General features: G+C 36.4%; 1 protein-coding gene across 3 annotated transcripts; it reads left to right on the top strand.

Annotated features, from left to right (window-relative positions):
• Window positions 1-4,000: 4,000 nt before the first annotated feature.
• On the top strand, window positions 4,001-23,031 carry LOC111047465 (E3 ubiquitin-protein ligase RNF14). 3 transcript variants are annotated; one of them, XM_039428743.1, is made up of 8 exons: window positions 4,001-4,137; window positions 9,978-10,149; window positions 10,788-10,933; window positions 14,431-15,072; window positions 16,305-16,463; window positions 19,045-19,273; window positions 20,856-21,028; window positions 22,355-23,031. In XM_039428743.1, exons 2-8 carry the CDS (start codon window positions 9,984-9,986, stop codon window positions 22,607-22,609), a joined length of 1,770 nt encoding a protein of 589 aa, XP_039284677.1. In that variant the 5' UTR covers window positions 4,001-4,137; window positions 9,978-9,983; the 3' UTR covers window positions 22,610-23,031. The 3 variants fall into 3 exon arrangements, with proteins under 3 accessions (XP_039284677.1, XP_039284675.1, XP_039284676.1); XM_039428741.1 differs by having other exon boundaries at window positions 4,126-4,342; XM_039428742.1 differs by lacking the exon at window positions 4,001-4,137 and adding an exon at window positions 4,426-4,556.
• Window positions 23,032-25,394: the final 2,363 nt, after the last annotated feature.

Genomic DNA, 25,394 nt, shown 5'->3' with positions numbered 1-25,394 from the left:
TTTGAACTTGTAGCAGAGCTTTATAGCTGAGCTACATGTAGCTCTGCTACATAGTGTAACCTAGCTTCATAATTCCCTTTTTCTCCAGACACTGGAAGAAATATTGGGCACGAACATGGGTATTTTGCAAAACAAGGTGCAAGCTGTGTAAGACTGTGTACACCAAGGTGTATTGCACAAAATGTGGAGTACGTCTTTGCTCAGTCCCAAACAGAATGTGCTTCAATGATTACCATAGATAAAATAAAAAAATCCAATAGGCTACAAGAAACAACTTGTTCTACAAAAATAGTAAATATGATAAGTAGTAGATGTAAGTAGATGTAGTAAAGTAGTAAATTTATAATATAATAAACCCCAATTTCCAGTTTTTAGTTTGTTTCATATTATGTAAGTATGTATCAGTTAGATTTAACATAATTTAATTTCTGTATTAATATTAGTTAATTCTATTTTAATCAATCTCTTTCACATGCTTTCCATTCACTATGCTTTTATTTATACCTTATGTGAACTGCTTCACAGCATACACTGTATGAATGTAGTATCATAATTATCTTCCATATCTTTCATTGTATTACCATTTTTTTCATTTCTTACACGTTCAATTTGTTGGTAAATATTAGTGAAGACTGATTTGGGCGTAATGCCTGTAGTCTTCCTTGTAAATTGTAAATAAATAACTAAATAAATACATCTTTTTATATGTACAATATTGTAATAAATGTCTAATACAAACAGTTTAATAATTATGGTGTTGTCATTGAACTATATCAGTCCAGAACCACAAATCTAACTCTCAATACATGATTTTACTTGTTTCTTTTACCACTGAACTATGCAGCATTGTCATGTATAATAGGCTACAATTACTTTTAGTGTATGTAATTTGCAATCCAGCCTCTTGTGTACCACACAACACATCAATTTGTATTTTCGAGTGATAAACAAGGATAGCATTGAATACATACTATGGATCATTAATGTGTAATCAAATACTGTCATTATAAAGGTGCGTACAGATTTACACGCCGCGAACATAAGCAATTCACTTTTAATCAGCTGACTATATCTGTATTTTTACAGAAACGTTAAGATACAGATATAAAAAGCTTGGCATCAGCTGATTAAAAGTGAATTGCTCATGTTTGCGGCGCGTAAATCTGTACGCACCGTAACATGGACCTCACTACAGACGGGCGGTGTGTATAGTGAGGTCCACGTTATAATGGCTGTGGAGAAAGATATGAGAACAACGTGGCCGATCCTCACTGTCTTGTCAAGGCCTTCTTGACGGTAGCCGATGATACAGGTTTATTAATGAAATATTAATAATTATTGTTCTTTCTCGATTAAAATAATCAATTATATTTTATTGAGCAATGAATATATTTTTCAATAATTGAATAATGAACTTTCATAATTAGGATAAAATATTTTGTTAATACTACATTGTTAAAAGCTGATCTGGCAATAGAGCAAAGCGAGAGAGAGATATCCGCTTTGTGATAGACAAGGATAGCAATACCATTGCTATTCAAAAATTGCTATTATAACATGGACCTCACTATAATAGGCGAGCGGTGGCAGAGTAGCTCTAATACCTAGTACACACGTTAGCCCAGTCGCTAGCCTAATGGCTTGCCAAGTCCACTGTCCGCGTTGGTCTTGCCATAAGAGCCAATGAGCCATCCACACTGCAATGTGACCAGTGTATCATCAAGGCCAGCGGTAGCAAGCGAGACGTAGGCCCGGTAGCACAAAAGCCGGTTCAATTTTAACCATGATTAATTTTACGAGAACCAATCAGAGAAGGCCTTTTTGAAAAGACTGCTTCTCTGTTAGTAGGTTTTTGTGGAATTAATCAGGATTAAAATCAAACTTCCATTCCCTCAATCTTCTATCCTTTTTTTGCACCACTTTCTTTTTATTTTGTTTTAATGTGTATTGTTGTTGTTGTTTGCATGTATTTTTTGACGTGACAACGTTTTATAAATTGGTTTGCCGGGAGACACTTCAAGAAACTGCGTTATGTTCCCACGTTATGCGCTCACAATGAGAGCGAGTGAGAGCGTTCGTTACGGTTCACGGTCGTCTGGAAAGAGCACGAATAGGAGCAGTGGCGAGCAATGCCGCACCAACCCGAAGGCATTCACCTGGAGAGAGAGAGTGAAACGGAGCAGTCAACCTGCGCAGGCGCCGCAAGCAATCTCCTGCGACTGCGCCACCAATTCAAAATGTCAAGTCAATGGTTGTCTCTCTCGCTCTTAGTTGGGCGCGGGCTAACCATGCCCGAGTGGAAGGGACGCGTGCCTCTCACTCACTCTCATTGTGAGTTATTATTTCATCCTTCTTCCTACTATCTTCTTCCTACGAATGAATATTCACATTTAAATTATTTTACCACTCAAAGTCGTTGTCACGTAAAACTTTCGCCCGTATACCGACTTTACAGGCAACCATGCAATTTTTTTAGATTAATTTTTATGCTCAGAAGGAACACATATTAAACATGAGTAGCTACTAACTTGTAAAAGTATAGAAAATCGTAAAAAAGAGGAGCGTTCTAATGCAACTGCATGAAAGAATTTGGAGAATAGAGATTGAATTTAAGTAATTCTTTGAAAATTTGAAACTGTAGAAATATTATGGAAAGTGGACGTTTTCAACAAATAGAAACGAGTTCCAATGCAACTACATGAATAAATTGGGACAATCTTTTTTTTTGTAAATGTCTGTATTAAACTTGTATGTGTGTAAATTTAACTGGCTTTTGTGCAACCGGCACATAGGATTTTATTTGCGGTATAGGATCTAAAAATATTATCTAAAATGGAAACAATAAGCTATAGAAGAAATACAATATACAAGTTACACTATACAAATTAGGCCTATAGCAACACAATACACAGAAAAAACAACTCAGCAGAACATCAAAAACTGGAAACATCACACATTGGTTGACAAGAGTGTGGATTTGCCAGTGCTTGTGTCTTTTTTTGTTGTTCATTTTTCCTTCGCCGCTCAATTTAAGGTTAAATTTTCTATTAGAATAAGTTGTAATTTTCAGTGATTTATTTATTCATATTGGTTGTCTATTCCATGTTGGAAGCCTCTTTCCGATTACAAAACATGCATGATAAACCTGCATGTCCTACCGTTGGTGGCCAGCCACATGTTGGACAAAAAATGAAGGCCAATGTGTGAATATATTATATATCAGGTGCTTTGCCAACGCTGGCCTTCATTAAACACTGGTCACATTAGTGCGCTACCAAAGGATAGCGCTATCTGCTTTGTTGGATGATAGACAAGGAAAGCAACACCGAGGATGTTCACTACCGTTTAAACATGCATGCTACTATAGTGAGGTCCACGTTATAATGACAGTATTTGTTCAACTTTGGTTTTGTTATCCTTGTCTATCATTCGACAAAGCCGGTGGTACTATCCTTTAGTAGGTTCACAACGATGCCAATTATGTTTTTGAGTGTAGAAATATAATTAATTAATGCAGAGAATCGGCATCGCTATTCTCCTATCTTTATCCACTGCCATTATAAAGTGGACCTTACTATAAGTAGTTTTGAATCGTTTTGCCATCACAGTGAAACCCTTTGAGCAAAACGTTTTTGCGGTTAGGTTTTTGTATTTTTTTTCCTCGCTGCTATATTAATTTGAGGTTGGATTATTTTTCTATCATTATAATTTTTAATGATTTGCTTATTGAGATTTGTTGTTCATGTTAGAAGCTCTTGCTGATGATGAACATGTGTGTAACTGTGTATGTCAGTGGCCAGTCTAATGTTAATCAAATACTGCTATTCAAGCCTCTCGTGCTCGTCAAGATTTGTACGCACTTGGCAAGAGTGTGGAAGCAAAAGCAAAAAGCTTATTTATGCCACGGTGCTAATACTATTATAATATTACTATTTATAACTACTATTAGCTCACAGGAGAAAACACGGCGTTTTCTTCTTCTGTGCTTATGCAGCATAGTCCACATGTTGGCCCTGCCTGGTCAGAGTAACTCAATGAGGGCAAACCACCCATCCACTCACTGGCGCTGGTCGTCATTGGCTTTCATTGGACCAACTTGTGGATAGCAAATTACATCTCACTTTCACTCTTCTCAGTGTCAGTATTCTCAGTTCTCACATGCAATGCATTAGACTTGCTGTGTACTGCGTCGATCATTCTAGTTATTATTTATTTCTGACGTTTTTATTTTGTATTTTATTTCTGTATCACTTTATTCTTTCTTAGAAAACGGGAAAATCATGAATATATCTTTTATTTAGATTTTAATTTTCCTGTTTCATTATTCAACTAAAAATTTTCGGTACGTTAAGTAAAATAATTATTGATTACTGTAGTAGTTATTTATATTTTGTCAAATGTGATGATTTTAAATCAAATTACTGTTTGCAATAGCCTGATTTTACTGCTTTTGTTTCTGAATGTCTTTTTAAGTCTGTTTTTATCTAAACTATTGATTAAAGTTCGTTGAGTTAACCTTCAATTTTTAAAAAATTGACAAAGCTTATAATTATTTGGTTAGTGAGTTACAGATATTTTGACTTGATAACAATATTATTAGACGTTATTTATAATATTAGATAGGCCTAACACCTAGCTATTTTTGTTGATGCTGTTATTGCAATATCAATGAAAAATATTTTTAATCAATAGCATGAAATAAGTTAATCTATGTTAAAATTTACCACGTGTAATGAAATAAATTAAATGATAAGTGATAGGCTATTTGTAGATTATTTGGTCTTGAACTAATTATAAGATCGTTCTTATTTTCATTCCAAGTGAACTACTATTTGTTCACTTTTTGACAAAATCAGCAAAGCTTCTCTTATGTAAAGCAGTGTTTTTAATAAGGGTATTTAAGGGTTAGTATTGATGATTTAAATCGAACAGGTTTTGAATAACCGGGCTCTAATTGTCTCTCAGTAATTATTGTCTCTGATAATTAATGTCTCTTAGTAAACCTATTATAGTCTCAGTAATTTCCATCTATGACCTGGGCAATCGTCTGAGGGATTTCGTTAGGAAGTAAAATAAAAAAGAGACTAATGATATTGCTGTAGGTAGCGGTTTCATGTTTTTCAGCCCAACCAACACTTCCAGTCCAGCATCCGGTATGAAACAGTCTCGAAATTGTTCCACAAGGTCAACTATATTATTCCTTTCTTGGGTCCGGTTGCACAAAAGCCTGTTGAATTTTAATATTAAATGCCACGACAATCAATCAGGAAAAGAATTTTTGAAGAGAAAGCTTCTCTGATTGGCTCTCGTTGCATTTAATTTTTTACTTTTTTTTTACTTCCTAGGTCCTCCCGACGGTCGTGTGTCCGTGGAGTCGTCATAGTTGTCCCGGGTTAGTCCAGGTGTGTAGCAGTGTGTTCCCCAACATACTCTGCTATGTCAGAGTATTGAGTATTTCAGAGTATTTCAATCAAGGTTGAAATTTAATTCAAATTTTATACAATCGAGTATAAAGACAAGCAATCAACGTGCGTTTTTCGGAGAATTCCAGATCAACGGCTAAACTCTTAGAAGTGAAAACAAATGTCAAGTTGAGTATAGGATATATTAATGTCCAGTGCCTGCACACGAAGTTTAATCTTGTTGACCTGTTTGTTTGTTCTGTTTGCTATTATTATTATGTGCATAAGTGAGCATTGGCTGAAGTCTGAGGAGATACCATTCTACAGCTCCATAGGTGATCTGGTATTGGCTAACTCTTTATGCCGCACAGCGCATTGTCATGGTGGTGTTGCTATCTACGTCAATAAGGAACTGAATTTCAAAGAGTTAAATCTACAAGCTTTTTGTAGGGAGTTCGTAATTGAAATTACTGGCATAGTTCTGACTCACCATAGTACTATTGTTTTGGTTGTGTACCATACTGGAAATGAACTTGAAGAGTTCTTGAGTCGGTTGGATGACTGTCTTGCTTATATAGCAAATTTTAACATACAGATTATTGAGGGTGGTGATTTTAATATTCATTTCAATCAGTCTACCAGCGCAGTACAGACTTTGCTCCGGAGTTTCAACCTATATTTTTGCAATAGACTCCCAACTAGAGGTCCAAATTGCATCGACAATGTTGCAACTAATCTAAGCAGTGGTGCTTTTGATGTCAGTGTGGTGAATTCCCAGGTTGCGGATCATCTTGCCATTGTTGTGAAACTGCTTGTTGGTAGCCTACTCAGGTCGAGAAAGTCACTGATTGGCATGCTGATTATGAGCTCTGTTACAGAAAAATCAATCTAGGTGTTGTTCATCATTTCATTCAGATTTTAAAAAATGAGATTGTGCCCATTTTACATGATGACCAGGTGTCTACTGTAAAAATTGATAAATTTTTCTTTGAAATTATCAGTGTTTTTGATTCTATTTTTCCAGTCAAGTCAAGAAGTGGCCGGATGAGTTCTCATGCCCACACCAGGAGAACTAGAAGGAAAAATGTTGGAGACTGGTTCTCACATGAATTGAACGTGTTCAGGTTTGCTGTATCTCTTCTGTACCAGAACTATGAGTCAACTCAGGACAGGATGGCTAAAGAAGTAGCATTTAGCAGGTATTTAAGGGCACGGAAGCTTCTCAATCAGGAGGTGGACCGAGCAGTTAAGAGGAATAATGCTGATGCTATACTTGACACACAGAACCCATGTAAATCGGCTTGGAAGCTTATTAACAAGTGCAGAGCGTCTACACAGCCTCAATGTGATTTCAGTCCAGATGTTATGAACATTCACTATCTGAACGTGGAGGCCATTCTTCAACAGATTCCAGTGACTCAGCCGAATGGTGTTGGAGATATAGAAGCACAACCCGCTGTTTTATCTGTATGGAGGAGAGTCTCAAGGAATGATGTATTGAAAATAGTGACTGCTTTTAAAAATTCACCTTCTCAGGACCAATTCATCTATGGCACCTCATCTTGCCAGTGTCTTTAGTCAATGTCTTAAACTGGGCTACTTTCCGAATTGTTTGAGGTTGGGTAAAACTGTACCTATATACAAAAAGGGAGATGAGAAGGACAAGAATAACTTCCGACCAATTACTGTTACCCCCTTATTCGGAAAAATCTTAGAGGTTGCCATGAAGGATCAGCTAATGGACCATCTGGAGAGGAATAGTCTGCTGTCTGATAGACAACATGGCTTTAGAAAGTCCAAATCCACACAAACCGCCTTGCTAGCCCTGATCAATGAAGTCATTGATGCATTTGAGAGTGGAGATTCTGTGGCAGTGAGACTGTGTGACCTGTCACGTGCTTTTGACTGTGTGTTTCATAAGCTTCTCCTTGGAAAGTTGAGTCTGTATGGTATAACAGACATTGTTGCTGACACTTTCAAGTCCTATCTGTCTGACAGAAGGCAGATATTGAATGTTCGGGGTGCATCATCTGGCGAGCTGCATGTTCGGCATGGGGTACCGCAGGGCTCTGTGTTGGGGCCGGTCCTGTTCATCCTGCATATGAACGATTTGAGAGTCGGCGGAAGTGAGCTGCTGTTTGTGGACGACACAACCCTTGTTGGCAGAGGATCCTCGCCTGCAGCTGCCACCCTTGAGTTGGAGGAGTCGTTCGCTTGTGCAGAACACTGGTTTCAGGAGAACAAGCTGTTGCTCAACATCAGCAAGATACAGAATATCATGTGCACTCTGAGAAACCACATTCATTGGATGAACCGGTGAAGCTTCTGGGATTTAACATCGATCCAAAGTTAATATGGAGTGTTCATGTGGATGCTGTATGCAGAAGATTGTCTCGTGTGATCTACCTGCTGAGAAGACTGAGGTGCTTGCTGATGGAGGAGCATGCTGATGGAGGAGCATTTGATTATGGCCTATTATTCACTGTTCCACAGTCACATCTATGGAATACTGCTGTGGGGACACTCTTCACACTGTGAGAGTATTCTTCTGCTGCAGAAGAAGGCAGTTCGGATATTTTCATCCAGTGGTCATCTGGAGCACTGTAGGCCACTCTTCGCCAGACTCGGGATTCTCACAGTTTTTAGCCAGTTTATCTTTGCTTTCCTGGTTGGTATTAGGAATACCAATCTGACAGTGAATTTGAGGGGGTTGCAGAGTGCCTACTCACTTCGAAATGCTCTCAACTTTAATGGTTCCTCGATGTAGGCTAAGTAAGGCTCAAAACTGTTATCTGAATATCGCTATTAAAATGTTTAATATGCTACCTCCATCTGTGCGTCATTTGAGTGACAGTGAGTTTAAGAGGAGACTCAAGTCCTGGCTGTGTGCCAGACCATACTACTCCTTGAGTGAATTCAGGAGTCTATAGTTGACATTTAGCGGCCATCACCGTTTTTAGCCATCCATGCCATCATGTTTTATTTTTTGACGTGACAGTGTTGTCAAAAACTTTTGTTTGAAATTGTATATTGACGTGATGACCTACCCAGCTCATCTGGCTGGTTAATGGTCCTACAAATGAAGATTGAAGATTGAGTGTTAATTAGACATGGGCAAATTGAGTAGTCTCTCACGAAGGAGCCTATGGAAACTCCCGATCTCCATCTCACGAATGCTTGTGGTAGTTTGTTGAAGATCTTCAGAATAAGCATGAGGTAACAGTCATGCGTCCTTGAAAGTCTGAAGTAAGCCAGGTCAACAGTATCTCACCTACTTGCCTTTATCAGCTTATAATCAGTGACAGAAAAATAAATGTCTTGCTGTAATTTTTCTCTTGTAAAGGGTGCAGAGGAAACTAATGTTTTTTGAACCACTAGTACTCGGCGATGGGAGGGGGTATTGACCTGGAACAAATGTTTGCAGACGGCCCATACTATGTCATTTCAGTCTCTATGGAGCTTTGAAACGTATAACATCATGTGTTCACTGTCAAGCAGTTTTTTTAGAAACAACAAATTTGTAGTCACAGTGCAACATCTACCGAACCAGTAAAATTGTTGGGGTTTTGGCTTGACAGGAAATTGAAATGGGACTCGCACATTTCAAAGACATGCTTTCAAAGACCTGAATGTACCTCGAAGCAGAATCACAGCAACTCGAAAAAGTTTTGAAATATCAGCACTGCGACTGTAAAATAAACTCCCTAAATATATAAATATTGGGAAGCCAGAAAGTTCAAACAAATATTGAAGGATTACAACGGCCATTATACACATTGGCAGAACTAGTGGATGAGCCCTTATACTCCAACATGAACTGCCGCCATTCCAGAGTTTAATGAGGGGTGACCCCCTGAACTCACTGACACAGTCTATCCGGTTGTCCCGGTCAAGGACTTAGAATTCAAGTATCAAGTAAGTAAGTCTTTTCCTTTCAATATTTTAGAGTTGGACGTCAAGTTGCAGTGCTTGATCGAAATACTGTACTCCGATGGGTTGCAGCGTTTAGAAGTAATGGTTCTGTGATGAAAAAGCTACCACCCAGTCTTCCCAGTTCAGTTCGTACTCCGGAAAATGTGGATCGAGTCAGAATATTGACGGAAGAATAAAACGTTGCACTGTGACTACAGATTCATTGTTTCTAAAAAAAACTTCTCTACAGCGAACACACGATGTTGTAAGTTTCAACGCTCCATAGCGACTGAAATGGCATGGTATAGGCCGCACATTTGTTCACTTCAATACCCTCTCCCGTCGCCGAGTACTAGCGGTTCGAAAAACATGCGTTTCCTCTCCACCACACTATATTCGCTAGATTGTACTAACTAATTTACTGTTGATATTATAAATTGATTATTCACGAAAACAGATAGGCTTACCTGCTATGAAATGATATAAAAGAAAACCCCAATTTAAGTTATAGTCAAAAGCAATTTTCATTATAGTAGCCTACCCCACTATGAAAATATGAAATTATATTTCAACATGTGACGTTTCTCATTATAAATGAAATAATTCTTATGGTATTATTTGACTTGAATTTCTAAGAAGAAAGTCTTTTTTCTTTTTTTTTAGATTAAAATGGACTTCTCGCGGCAAAAAGATGAAATCGAAGTTATTGAAAGTATATTTGACGCCGAAGAACTGAGTACATTCGTTGTGCAATCTCAACACTATTTGAAATTCAATGCTTTCCAAACAGCTCCTCAACCAGTTACTCTATCGTTTAAAAAACTGGAAAGCAACAGTGAGTCATAATAATTATTAAGTTTTGTATTTCTTGAGAAATGATTTTTATTTGTTTCAGTTTTTTACCTTTCATTTAATTTTAAGTTTTTTGCTTGTGCCCACCTATCTCTCAACTTACAGGGCTTCAACCAATCAAAAGAGCCTCATTATTGGGGGACATCTTGAATATTAGGGAATTTTCAGCTGTTACAATGTCGATCAATCGCCTGGTTTCATTGTTTTTAGACACAAACTTATTAAGCATGTGCCAAGCAAGTTGAATTATTCGTTAGTAACTCACTCTTTCATTCATTTATTTCTCTTGTAGGCAATCCACATACTTTGAGACAGAATTGTTCTCTACTAGATAACAGGATTACACCAATTTCTACATTCTAAACACAGATTGCATCAATTCTACATAAAATTAGTTGACTTGTTGGATTAAGCAATACGTGTTATATTGAATCTTATTTATTATTTTTAATCTTTATAGCATGGATATAATTGGTTATATTCCTCTTTTAAAATGTTGATGTATAGTGGAATAATAATTTTAGAAAATAATTCTGCAACTTTGTAGGCTGCCAGATAGTTTTCAGTGAATTGTGATGAAGGCTTGAATACTCTTTATAATCTCGATTCACATTTTTCCAGATGCGTGTGGAAGTACTGAAGTTGAAAGAAGTCTATCTGTTTCTTATCTTCCTCCAATTGAACTAGATCTTGAGTTGCCAAAAGATTATCCTTCCAAGTCACCGCCTTGCTACAGTATTTCTTGTATGTGGCTGTCATCTGAGGATGTGAGTTGCACCATTTGTTTTCGACTATTTTATTTGTAGGAGATTGATCTTCCTGATTATTATGTTACACAACTCAGTGAAAGACTTTGTTATTTTGACACAGAATTTATTGGACAATAGACATACAAGACCGAACAAAACAGTTACGCATTCCCGACGCCCTTTCATGTCACATGACATTGTCTATCCAGGGCTACCAACACAACACTGCCCTCCCCTTACAAAGGGTAGGGGAAAATCCTATAACTCATACAATAGTACATAAATAAAGCTTACAAACTATATTCAACAATAATTTGAATCAGAGTATCGTCTGGGCACCCTGATTTTCCTTTCTGACCGTCTCATTTGTAATGCTTCCTGAACCGGCTCAATATCATTTCTATCCCTCCCCCATTTCATCATGCCCAACTTCAGGAATTTGTGCGGCCAATGCAGCACTTAGCTTGGCGTTTGAGTAAAACTCACGAATCTGATTGACATGTACTTTGAAGATTTTATGGTTCTCATCTTTGACCATATATACAAAATTACTGATCTTACTTACTATCCTTCCTAATACAAAACGAACCCCAGAAACATCATCCTTCTTATTTGGATTAATCATCCATACTATTTCATCAACATGAAATTCTTTGACACAGTTGAAAGAAGTTTTTACAGATTCATTTTTCTCAAAATCATCCTTGAAAGTAACTTTTTTTTTGTAAATTGGACAAAGGCATTGTAGGTACAAAATTTAATAGTACTGACATAGGCGATTCACCTGTCACTGAGGAAGAAGTACTCCTGTATGCAAATAAATACTTTTGCTAGTTTAGAATAACACTGTTTTGAAATCACTTCGATCTCTCAAGAGGAAACACTCTATCCACTTGGAGTATGAATCACGAACTACAAGGTATTTAGCACTACGAAAATAAAATAAATCAATGTGAACCCTTTCCCAAGGAAACCGAGCAGGTGGCCAAGGATTGCGGTACTTATTGCTTGACCGGTTTCTAGTAGACTGGCAAATTTCACAAGACATAATATTGTGATAGATATCATTATCTAGACCTGGCCACCATACGTAAGACCTAGCAAATAACTTACGTACAACCCCCACATGACCTGAGTGGATTATATCCAAAACCTTTTCCTCAAATTTCTTGGTATTACTAATCTTTTACAAAATACAAACAACCCTTAACTACAGACAGCAAAAACTTTTTATGGTCATAGACTTATTGTTTATTATCAATTACATTTGGAAAACCATACAATATATATTCAATTACTTTGCTCAAAATTTCGTCTTTACGTGATAATTCACACACTTCAGTTACATTAATTAATGGAGTTTACTAATAGGTAAACATTACAGCATGCTCTTCAATACAAGAATTGGATGATAAACGAGAGAAAACATCAGCATGAGGAATTAAAACACCTTTTTTGTGAACAATACGATACTGATAAGCTTAAAGAGTTATCGCCCACCTTATCAATATAGCTGAAGCTATTACAGGTATTTTCTTACTCTCACCGAATATTGTTTTTAAGGGCAGGTGATCACTGCAAAATGTAAAATTTCTTCCCCATAAATATTTATCGAATTTCTGAACCCCGAAAATTATTGCAAGAGCCTCCTTATCCAATTAAGAATAATTATTTTGTGCTGGAGATAAGGTCGCGGACTCAAAAGCAATGGGGTGTTCTTCACCATCAATAAATTTGACTTAGAATAGCGCCCACTCCGAACGAGCTTGAGTCTACTGACAAAACTAGATCTTTACTGGGATCATATATTGTAAGTATTGATGCTTCAGACAAAGCAGTTTAACATTTAAAAAAAGCCAACATACAATCAGAAGACCGAACCCAAGGCTCATCTTTACACATCAGCTTATTTAATGGCTCTAAGATATCCGGACACATATGTACAAAATTTCTATAATAATTAAACATAGATACAAATGCTTTCAGTTGTGTCGAGTTTTCAGGTTTCAGGACAATATTTTTTCAACCTTAGCAGAACTTGGAACTCTACATTTGGCTGACAATTCTTGGCTTTGAAAGACTAACGATTTTACAAAAAATTCTGACTTGTCTACATTTAATTTGACATTGTATTCTTCCAAACGACCCATGACTTTATGCAAAGTTACTTTACATGACTCAAAATATTTACATCCGATCAAAATATCGTCCAGATATGGAGCAACATGATCAATCCCTACCAGAATAGATTCTATGACTGATTGAAAAAATGCACAAGCAGATGACTGTCCAAAACATAGGCGGTTATATATGTTTAGCCCCTTAATAGTATTAACAACTAATAAATGTTTACTTGATTCATGAACTTCTAATTGCAGGTATGCTTCTGTCAAATCGAGTCTACAAAATATATCACATCCGGGAAAACAATAGAAAATATCATCTGGAATAGGCATAGAATGTTGGTCAACAGCTAAATACTTATTTAATGTAACCTTAGAATCTGCTCACATCCTAATCTTACCATTGGGTTCTGGTACAATAACCATAGGACTCGCCCAATCAGACGTTTGCACCTTGCTTATGATACCTCTGGATTCTAACCTATTCAACTTATTGCTGACTCCATCTCGCAAGGCATACGGCACAGTATATGCTTTATTAAATACAGGTTGTATATCATCTGCCTTCAAATCTAGACTTACTTTGAAATTTGAAACAGGTTTATCATGCATGATCTTTGGGTAAAACCTATCTGGATGGGGGCATGGAATGGTCAAGAGAGAACAATACCCTTCCTCCAACACTGGTTGTATGGGAAACAATAACTGTCAACGCATGTCAATGCTCAACCAATTTAAACAATAGATTTCTTAATGCCCCCATCCAGATAGGTTTAGCAGCATAAAATATATTTTCAAAACATTCTCCAAAATCCACTACTCTGGTCCGCAACTTACAACTCGACATAATATGTATCGTTTGAAAAATATCAATTAGCACAAGGAAATCAGTTCTTTAATAATATTAGAATAGACTCAACATTGTATTCCATAATGATTGAATTCAACTAATTTTCTAAATGTAATAGGAATGACTTGAAAATTCTGTTTTGAAACAATATGTACATCTCTGATAACCTGATACGAGGTATAAAATCGTTATATTTTATTATACTAAAATCATTTATTGCGTGAAACACACCATTCAATTGCAGGGTTTGGTTTTTACCACACGACGAACATAATATCCTTTGATTCGCAATTCGATTGTACATCAATAAAAACGAGGTATATGCCTTCACGGTTTAGATCTTTGTCGCATCTTGATAAGCTCTTCAGGAACTCCATATTACACCAAAAGTTACAGAGTATAGACTGTCTAATACTTAAATATTATAACTTTGACGGACATGTACAGAACACGGAAATGGGAATCATATTTAATTATATGGGGGAAAGCCCCTGTTTTCATGGAAAATGACAGTTTATTCTAACTTAATATTCGATTTACAGTTGCAGTCAATCTGTGAACAGTTGGATCAGATGTGGAGTAACAACACCGAAGTTCTGTTCCAATGGGCTCAGTTCTTGAAAGATGACGCATTGAATTTACTGACAAACAACTTTCAATATGCTGTCAAGCCGCAGCCAGAAAAGGTGGAAGATTTGCAAAACGATCAAAAACAATCTTCTCCTGTAACTGAAAATAGCAAGTTGGAAGTCAACAATAATAGAAAATCTGATCCTAGAACCTTCAAAAGAAACTCTTTAGTATTCTATAACAAGAAATTTGATGGGCAAATTTGCAACCTAGATGGAGATGTGCAGGGACCAGAAAACAGTCGCCGATGGTACAGAAAGTCGCCGAGATGGACGCGACGGCCCAAGAGGGATGCAAGTGTCGCATCCACCTCGGCAAATGTCGTCAGTGTTCCGTCCAACCAAACAAGGCTGTGCAATCAGCAAGCTATGCAAGCTCACCAATCCAATGGCTCAGTCAAGCAAGCTCAATCAAGACTTGATGAATCTAAGATTAAGAAGTGCTCTGAAAACTACAACGAAAAGTACCTGATAAAACATTTAGAAAGTTATAATGTTGAGAGAGAATTGTCTGAGTTTAGAAAAACATATTTCACGTGCTACATTTGTTTCGAGGTTAGTACATTTTTATTTCAACATCTTTTTTATAAAGAATTGGAAAGTTTCTCATGTATGGGCTAAAATAGCTGCAATTTTATGAACCTGTAGCTGAATTTATTGTAACTAGTGAATTCTATTTTTAGGCCCGGTTACACAAAATCATGTTGAATCAAGATTAAATTCTAAGAGAACCAGAGACAGTTGTTTTCTTAAAAAGAAGGCTTCCCTGATTGGTTCTCGTGAATTTTAATCGGAATAAAAAGTTAACAGTCGTTTGTGCAACCAGGTTTTAGTCTTAAAGTTACATAATACGGTCTCTTTGTCCTTGTATCTTTTCAACCACTGCGAATAACTTTATAAAATGCCGGGAAATTCACAACTTGATATATATCCCTACATTAAGGATCCTTATAAGATAAGCTTGACATTTTTATCCTAAGACATTCTTACGTTTTGGAAAATGACTGGATAACAAAATTGAAATCATCCATTGTTTCCGGCGATTTTAATAGATGTGGCTTGAGCTTCATAAAATTTGAATCAGTCTTGAGTCAATTCATTTTATTGTCCAGTAATTCAATTCCTGAACTCAGATTAGTAAACATAAAAAAGCTCTTTTGAAGTTCAGATCAACTACTTCTTGGGGTGGGAAGTGATGTACTCTAGAATCTCATCAGTTATTCAGATGATGCAGTGATTGCATCGTTCAACTGCGTTATTATTTTAAATTATTTGTCAGTTTTATTTCATTAGAAAATGTGTGTGCACATAAATTACTGAATGCAATGTAGTAAGAAAGAGAATAGAAGTAGAAATTACTACAGATAAAGTAAGAATTCTAATCAGAATGTTTAACCCCAATATATTAGAAAAATTGAATTGTAATTTAAAGATTAATCAATCTCAGATCACGAACGTAGATTATCACTTGTAACATGTAATAAACACCGAACATCCATAACAAATTATTTTTCATTTCAAATAAGGTTAGAAGTTGTGCATTCAATTTTATGCATTAAAAGTAATTTGGTTATAGGCCAGGCTTGGTAGTTTATAAATGAAATAAATTTATAAATAAAATATTTTATTACAATTGTCAATGTGAGTTGAATTGATTCATAGTTTCCAAAAGGTTAACAAACTCTTAGAAAAAATCTTTTGGAAGTTGTGACACATTTATCTTAAAAATTGATGCTTTATTTTGGTTTATTCGGTGCCTTTTATTGATGATTCATGTTCTATTTCAGGATAAATTTGGTCTAAGCTGTGTCAGGTTTCAACCTTGCCGCCATGTATACTGTCGGGATTGCATCCGATCCTATCTGCAGACACGGATTGCCGAAGGATCAGTGCAGATGATCAAGTGTCCCAACACCGACTGTGATAGTATCATACTACCCGTGCAGGTACATACATTAGGCTGGCCACTAACGACACAACATGCATGATGAACATGTTTGAACATGCATGTTCGTCATGCATGTTTATTTATTCATTCATTTATTTATACATTGAAACATACACTATCATTCTCAACTATGAATGATTGGGAAAGGAACAACAGGCTTGAAGCCCAAAACTGTTCCTTTCCCAAATTTAGATAGAAATTGTTTGTGGCCATTTTAACAGTTTATTTATTTCAATAGGTCTATTGTAAAGTTCAATATTACAAATAATTACCAGTACCCCCACTACAAAAATAAGGGTACGATAGTCTGTTCAAACTTTAGCTTGCAGTATTGCCTTATGGGTTTCAGTGCTGCCAGATTTCATAGAATCCAGAGAGCCTGTGAGCTTATTGTATGAGAGAAAAAGAGAGCGTATGCCTTTTTGATAGAATCTGCATAAAACCGGTGGCAACAGTTGTTCCCAATTTTTTATTGAAATAAAAATAATATTGACCTTAAAGCCCCGTGCTGCAAACTATGGTTTGCACAAACTATAGTAGTAGCATATGTAATTAACAATCATAATTCATTCATATGATGGAAGGAATCCACTTCCATTTTATATTGTAATTACAGTAGAACCTCGCTTACCCTACTTATTAATTAATCCGTCCATTTCGTCGGGTCAATATAAGCGGAGAGATCATAGGATAATCCAATCTAACCAACCAAGCTATCAAATTCTAATGTTTTTGACATTTCCTGTGCATCATTCCGTTGATGATAATCTGGTATCTGATGATACATTCTGTACCTCAGAAGTCGCACTTTGTACAAAATCATGTTTTTAGTGAGTCTTATTAAGAGTTTTTTCAACTCTATAGATCCAAGATAACGCAAATCCTCTACAGTTGATAGTTTTCAAGAAAGCTAGAGTTGACGTCTAATCAGTATTAAAACTTAAGTTGAATCATAAAAATTTAACGAGACTATTATATGGCCAGTGACTACCCGCTGATCAACATCTACCGCTTTTCTCATTGGTTTCACTAGGTGTCGAAATTTACAGGTCAGCCTATAAATGGGATTGGCCAAGCCAAGCCATACGTTGGGCTGGGTCTGTCACAGCAATAACCCAGTTGTCGTTCAACCATGGAAAACGCTACCTAAATTCTGTGAGATATTACTTTCAACATGAAGAGGAGAAACCCATTTCTCCTTCCACAGTTTGTAGCGTAGACACAGACAGACATCCTGCGCACAATTGGATGCGCCGTGTCATTTTGCTTCATGTTCTTGTGATGAAAACATCTCTGTAACATACACAAACCAATATACCTGCTGACCAGTAAACGACTTGGAACATTGCCAGCAATAGCTGGAGGGGAGTGTTGGAGCGTCGCGTTGCAAAGCTCTATCACACAGACACAAAAGAAGGAGAATGCTGCTAGGTATTGGGTGTGATTAGTGGAGGATAGAGCATCGGACCTCTCCGTCTTCGAGAAAGAGCCGTGTTAAAAGTAATTTCTCACGGACTTTAGAGACAAAGCTGACAGAGTAGTTGACCATAGTTGTGCACATGCGTAGTAACCATCTTTGAACAAGACTGATCCACGATCCGAGAAAACTGTGAAATATTCACAAAAAGAACGACGCGTGGATGTTTACTTAGGCTGTCCACCAACGGTAGAACATGCATGATACACAGTCGTCATACATTGTTTTGTCATCACAGGAAAACGCTTCAAGAAACATTTTTTAAGGTTAGTTTTTTGTATCTCCGGTTTTTGTTTTGTTTATTTCTCTGCTCTATTTGAGGTAAAATTTTCCTGTGGTTTATTGATTTTTATTGGTTGTTTATTTCATGTTAGTTAGAAGTCTCTCGCTGATGATGAAACATATATTGATGAACATGTGTATGTGCATGATAAACATCCATGTTCTACAGATAGTGGCCAGCCTTAGTGGATTGTGCTAGGCTGGATGCAGATTGCAGTGCAGCATTGCCAATAAAACATCCCACGGCGTGGTTTGGATGTAGTTTGCGGCGGGCCATAATCACATGTATAAATTATTAGTGAATGCTACCGAGAGTTTGTTGTTTTAGGTTTGTAAAATGGTGGTTAAGGATAGTTATCCGTTGATTAATGATGTCTTCGGCTTCTCTCATCGGTTACGCTAGATGTCGTTAGGTTTAGATTTGTGAATGCAACCCGTATTGTTTTAATTATTTACTCCATGGTGCTACAGCCCATCCAGGGCCTTGGCCTCCTCTAGAATGCATCTAAAATAGGCTGTCAAACTTCATCATTGATTTCCTTACAACAAGGTATGGAAATATAATGGTATGGAAATACTACTCCTCTCTGTCGACAGCCTTGCGTCTCCAACCCCTAACGCCTATTTTCCGAAGACCATCTTCTACATCCTTTCAGCCTTCTTCCACCTGGGTTTTCTCTGAAGACTCTTTTAACGGCTCTTGAATCGCTCATTCTTTCGACATGACCTAACCAGCTCAAGCGTCTCACTTTTATCTCATGTAAAATAGGTGGCTTTCTGTACAGGTCACGCAGCCCTTGATTCAAACATATTGTTTTAGGTTCGTGAAATAGTTGGCAAGGAAGAGTTTTCCAAGTACGACCAGCTGTTGCTGACTGCGATGCTGGATACGCAGAGCGACATGGTGCGCTGTCCGCGAATCGCCTGCCAGTACCCGGTCACCAAGGAGCCCGACGAGAAGATGGCGCTGTGTCCCGGCTGCAGCTACGCCTTCTGTGTTCAATGCAAGATGGGCTACCATGGTGTCGAGCCTTGTCGATTCAAGCATCGTAAGTACCTCCAACTATAGTGAGGTTCACGTTATAATGACAGTGCAGAAAGATATAACAACGTTGCCGATCCTCTGTCTTGTCAATGCCATCTATAGACGGTAGCTGATACAGGTTCATTGATGTAATATTAACTGTTCATTCTCGTTTAAAATAATCAATTATATTTTATTAAGCGAAAAATTATATTTTTCAATAATTTTATAATTGAGATAAAATATTTTGTTAATTATCAATTCTACATTGTTAAGATGCGAACTGGCAACAGAGCAAAGCGAGAAAGAGATAGAGCTATCCGCTCTGTTGAATGATAGACAAGGATAGCAATATCATTGCTAATCAAACACTGCTATTATTACATGAACCTTTGTTCTATACAGGGTGTCGAGCCCTGTCGCTTAAAACATCTTAAGTACCTCCCTTCGACTAGTGGTTCTATATAGGGTGTCCCACGAAAGGTGTAACATCCGAACACCATAGATTCTACATGAAATTTGCAACAAAAATTTCCAGTAAAATTTTCGTATTACCTTGTTACCTTACTTTTCGAGATTTATCTATTTTTTGGGAAAACCTCAATAACTAGAAAACTCTGTCAAAATCTAATTATGAAGATAAGGTTGGGAAGTTGAAGAAATTTCCTTGATCCGTATAATTTGACGTTTTTAAACTTCCTATGTGCATTTAAAATTTAAAAAAGTACATTAGTTGAGTTCAAAGACAAATTTCAAACATTTTGAACGCTCATGTAGATTTTACGTGAAAATTTACAACTAACATCAGTAAAATTTTCTTTTATCGACCTTACTTTTCGAGATATTTCGGTTTTTAGATATTTTCGAAAAACGTCAATATCTAGAAAACTATCAGTCAACATCTAATTCGAAGGATATGGCTGAAAAGAAATTTCCAATAACTTTTAAATAATTTGTTCCTTTGACGTTTCTGAACTTTTTATGTGCGTTCAGAATTTAAAAAAGTACATTAGTCGAGTTCAAAACCAAATTCTATATAGTTTGAACGCTCATAAAAAGTTCAAAAACGTCATGCCAAGGATCAAAATATTAGTTATGGATCATATTATAAATTTCTTATTCTTTCCAACCATATCATTAGAATTAGTGTAAAACTGATAGTTTTCTAATTATTTACCGTTATTCAAAAATATCGAAAAATGTATGTATCTCGAAGGTCGCTTTATGAAAATTTAGCTAGACATTTTTTGTTACAAACTTCATGTATAATCTAATGTCTTCGGCTGTTACACCTTTCGCGAGACACTCTGTATTTGTATTTAGGAATCTGCACCTTCCTCAGAGTGATATACTTAAACATGAAAATAGTAGGCTACTACAAATTTGGAAAATTTGAAAAAAACTGATTATTGAAAATTTTGAATATGAGTTCTACTACTTTTTTCTCCGAGTTCTATTTTAGTTTAGCCCTGGTTCAGTTTGCCCACTGAAATTGTACGCCAAAAAGGTGAAGTAGATTTATCTTCAGATTCATATCAACTGGGTTTCAAATAATAGTTGTTTGTATCGGTTAGTTGATGTATGAAATATATATATATATTTTACAGATGAGAAGGAAGCCTTATTGAAGGAGTATCTGAATGGTGATGAAGAGGTCAGACGGAAAATGGAACAGAAATATGGGAAAACAAGACTTGGTAACTTGGTCCAAACATCGTTGTCTGAAAAATGGATTGACAACAATAGTAAAAACTGTCCTAACTGTAATGCGTCGATTGAGGTAAGTAATAGTCAATTATGTTTATTGATTAAATCTAGTTATTTATTTATTCATCTTTTTCATTATTTGATTTATTTGATTTTACATTCCATTTATTCGCATTTTATACAAAGGTAATATAGACTACATTATTTATTAGTTTTGTACTATTGCAGAACCAGGTTTCCATCCAAGCCACTACTAAATCCTATGCTATAGTGAGGTCCATGTTATAATGGCAAGTAGAGAAAGATAGGGGAACAGCGTTGCCGATTCTCTGCCTTGTCACTGCCTTCTATAGAGGATAGCCGATACCAGTATATCTGATGTAATATTAATTGTTCATTCTTGTTTGTAATGATCAATTATATTTTATTCATCAAGAAAGATATTTTTCAATGATCAAATAAGCAGCGTTGCAGAGCTAGAAAAGCTTAGCGGTATATGCTCTGTTGAATGATAGTCAAGGATAGCAACATCAATTTTAATCAAATACAGTCATTATGTCGTGGACCTCACTATATAATATCTAATTGCTAAATGCAATTGGAATCTTGAAGTTTTATGGATAACATGATAACTCTAATTCTGAACAATTATCGGCACCATTTTTATAATTATTGTAGAGCCTGATTTAAATTGAACTTGCTAACATGGAATTGAATTCCATATACAATTAATTGTCAATTTCTAATTGTTCTCAAGTTCTCAAAATACCTGTTATGCGCAACTACTCTTCCTCGACTCAAATCGTAACTGCAGTGGAGGATACTCGACTCTAGTCGAGGTTTCTCGACTTTACGACTTTCTTGGTCATTGTCACTACTTCGGTTCCATGCTACTTCATTTTTACCTCACATTATTAAAAATATGAGATCAAATCCATCATTTCTGGGCATGTAACAAATTTTATAATAATTATTGTGAATATATTGTCTTATCCAATTCTTAAGTGTTATCTAAAATGATAAAACATAACCTCACTTTCATTGAAAATGCACGGTAGGCCTACTACGCAACTCAAGTCGAGGCTCGCCTCGAGTCAGTCTCACAGTCGGTCGTGAAGTCGCGGAGACTAGAGTCGACTGTTCTGAGTGTCACCATTTGAAAACACATAATGCGTCGAGAAGAGACTAGAGTCGGAGTCTCTTCTCGACTTGAGTCGCGTAAGTGTGAGTTGAGCCTTATAGTCACCGTATGTCAGTCACGATAATGTGTTTCAAATAGTGTAATGGAGTCTCAGTTGTTACCGTCAGGACCCTTTCTAATTATACGTGTTATCTTTACCAATCGTGTCCTATCATTTCGACGTAATTTATTAAATAAATTTTGATGTTTTATTTACAGAAATCGGAAGGATGCAACAAAATGCTGTGCTGGCGCTGCAGTACCTATTTCTGTTGGAATTGCCTTACTCGGTTGGATGTGAAAGCACCATATGCTCACTATTACGACAGAAATTCTCCCTGCTACAACAGGCTGTTCGAAGGTGCTCCTAATGAAGACGACGATGAAGTTTTTGTAGTTCTTGATGGTTTCGACGACGAAGAAGAAGATGATGAAGACTTTTTTGATGATTATGATGATATTCTTGAAGATTAATTTAATCCTTTAATCCAAATCAACCACAAATAAATTATTCAATTCGCTGTCATAATAATGGCCTTAGCATAGTTTGTTTTATAGTTATCGTAATTTGTTTTTACTATTCCTCATTTTATCTGAAATGGCTAGTTGTGTCATAAACAAGAAGTTTTTGTTATTCAACTCATTTTTGAAGCTGATAAGTATTCAACAGTATTTTTTATTTGAAGCCAATAAATATTCAGCTGTATTGCTATCTTGAAATTCGAGAGAGAATTACTAACGTTTATTTATCTTTTATCCATTAATTGTTCCATTTTTTACATCGTTATTTTACCACTTTCAAAATACACGTGTTTTAGAATTCACATTATGTTCAGTAAAATGTATTTCATTCCTAAAATTATTTGTTGAAATTAAATACTTGTTTTCGAAGACAATCCATGTCTCTTGTTTTTCCTATTGTGTTTTTTAATCTAGTTATCCAAATTTCTGACTACATAAACAGAAAAGATGTGCTCTCCAATTAATTCTACTCAGTCAGGGACACCAGTAGATTCTCTTATAATGTTAACACAGACAAGATCAACCTGAGCGTGTAGATTTGAATTGAAATCTTTAATTTCAAAAAATGAACCGGAGCGGGAAGATTTGAATTGAAATTATATTCTTAAGAATATAAACCAAAAATATTACAATACGAACTCGAAACCCAGTGCTTGAAGTACTCAAGTAGAGCTAGTTTAGTACTCGAAGCTCCAAATCATGAAAATGCTCAACATGTCAGGCCAAAATTATAATGCCACTTGCCGAGTCACTCGCCAAATGGCCAACACGAGCAGTTCGCCATCCACACTACAACGTGATCAGAAGACGAGCGCCCCATCAAGATGTAGATGCTCAGTGGTAGGGAGCCACTTGACAAAACTCTGAGCGAAGGCGAGCTGTGGCATAGATTATGTTCATGGGAGGTTGCGGTGCATGTACGACTTCGACCAAAGACAGTGAAATGCGTTCGGTGGGAGCTTTTGTCAGTTCAGGTACCGGTCGCTATCTTGGAACAGAGTTGAGTGGTGCATGCTCACTTGCACCGCTCGAAAAGTATGTTCCACAAAACCGGTACCTGGATCAACGCTTCTTATTGGTCGAGAGTTAAAGCGTTAGTTGTCTCCTGTTCTGTTAGGTTATGTCTTCACATCCAGAATTTATAGACTAAAAAAGGATGAGTATTTTACTCCATTGATAGAATTAATTACAGAATAGTCGAAAAGCAAGAAATTCATTCATTATTGGCTGGTAAGATTATTATTTTTTAGCTTTATCTATACTAAGATGTATCTATACTAGATAGATAGATTTATCTATACTAAGATCTTTATCTACTATACTAAGATGTGTTTATGTTATCTATTAGTTGTAATCCTATATATTTTTTTATTTATTCCTAGGCCAGGATCTATCCAAATAAATGTCTTGTAGTAGACATAAATCAAGAAACTTCAATTATTAACATTTTGCTAATATTCCATAAAACGTGTTATTCATTAACACTAATTGCATAGAAAAAGTATTTGATGGCAGCACGAGCCGTCATTAATTATTAGAAAAACTTTAAAGTGAAAAAATGATTAGCCTAGTGCTTTTATAAGAACTAATAAATACTCCAGCTTTGTTGTGATAAGATAACATATGTCTAAAATGGTAGTATTCACCTGATGTAGCCAACATTACATTTTTGATAAGGTCTGTTGCAACCTACATAAAAATAATATTGACTTGGACAAGCTTGTATAATAAATTTAAAAAAATAATATTTTTTCAAATTATAAATATTAATAATTATTACCGTATTGATTTAATAATAATAAATAATAACTGGAATGATTATACTGATCACCTTTATTATTTCAAAAGTGCGCGCCAAAAACTGTGAACCAGAATTCGATTTTCGTTCGGAGGGAGCAAGTTAGTAGTGATGCACCAGTCACGTGGTTTCTGGTTACAGATCACTTGCTCGAAGCCGTACATGCACCGCAACCTCCCATGGACACAATCATAGTTAAGTACCCATCCATACTCTCGCGCTCATCATCATTTATACGCACTCGGCAAGAGTGTGGCGCCGGCATAAAATTTGATAATATATATGCTTCATGGTTTGGTTGGTACGTGAGAGTGAGATCCCAGGGCACAGAATGGAAACTTGTAATCAGTCGCCTATCTAACCAATGCTTTTTACATGACGCCAATACTAAACACGTCACTTGACCTTGCGAAGTTCCAATCCTGGTCTTCTAATTGGCTCGTGGCTGTTAATGAGATCAACTGATCCGGATCATTAAAGTGATCCGAACCTACCATCAATACTATTACAATGCGGCGCTTCCTAACAAGATGGCGGATTTTAGCGTCAGGGTACTAGCCAAGTTTTCATACTGTATGTATACTGTGCCCAGGGTTCCAGTTTGTGGAGTTTCCACAAATAATGTGAAAAAGGTCGAGTAATAATTTACGTTACAAGTTGCAGTAGAAGTGAGAGATAGTCAAACATATTAGCTTTCAGCATTTGAAATTAAGCCTGAGGCCCAATTCACACTAAAGTGACGTGGCAGAGCGCCACTTCTGTTTGCATTGTACCATATGTTTATATGAGAGTGGCGTGGAAATGGCAAAACGTCAGTGCCACCTGTCATCCCACTGCCACTTCAGTGTGAATTGGGCCTTGGGGTCCACATCAAGAGATTGGGTACTTGCCAACAGTCTGCAGATAGTGACATGAGGACAAAATAATTAACTAATATAA

Source organism: Nilaparvata lugens, chromosome 5, assembly GCF_014356525.2.
Source record: "Nilaparvata lugens isolate BPH chromosome 5, ASM1435652v1, whole genome shotgun sequence".
Taxonomy (NCBI): domain Eukaryota; kingdom Metazoa; phylum Arthropoda; class Insecta; order Hemiptera; family Delphacidae; genus Nilaparvata; species Nilaparvata lugens.
Note: the sequence above shows the minus strand (reverse complement) of the source record. Positions and strands in the feature narration are given on the sequence as shown.

What these genes read in the sequence shown, in the direction of transcription:
- LOC111047465 (XM_039428743.1), top strand. Translation starts at nt 9,984, where the DNA reads ATGGACTTCTCGCGGCAAAAAGATGAAATCGAAGTTATTGAAAGTATA. An exon ending in TGTGGCTGTCATCTGAGGAT is followed by an intron (nt 10,934 to 14,430) that starts GTGAGTTGCACC and finishes TTCGATTTACAG; the next exon opens with TTGCAGTCAATCTGTGAACA. An exon ending in CGTGCTACATTTGTTTCGAG is followed by an intron (nt 15,073 to 16,304) that starts GTTAGTACATTT and finishes GTTCTATTTCAG; the next exon opens with GATAAATTTGGTCTAAGCTG.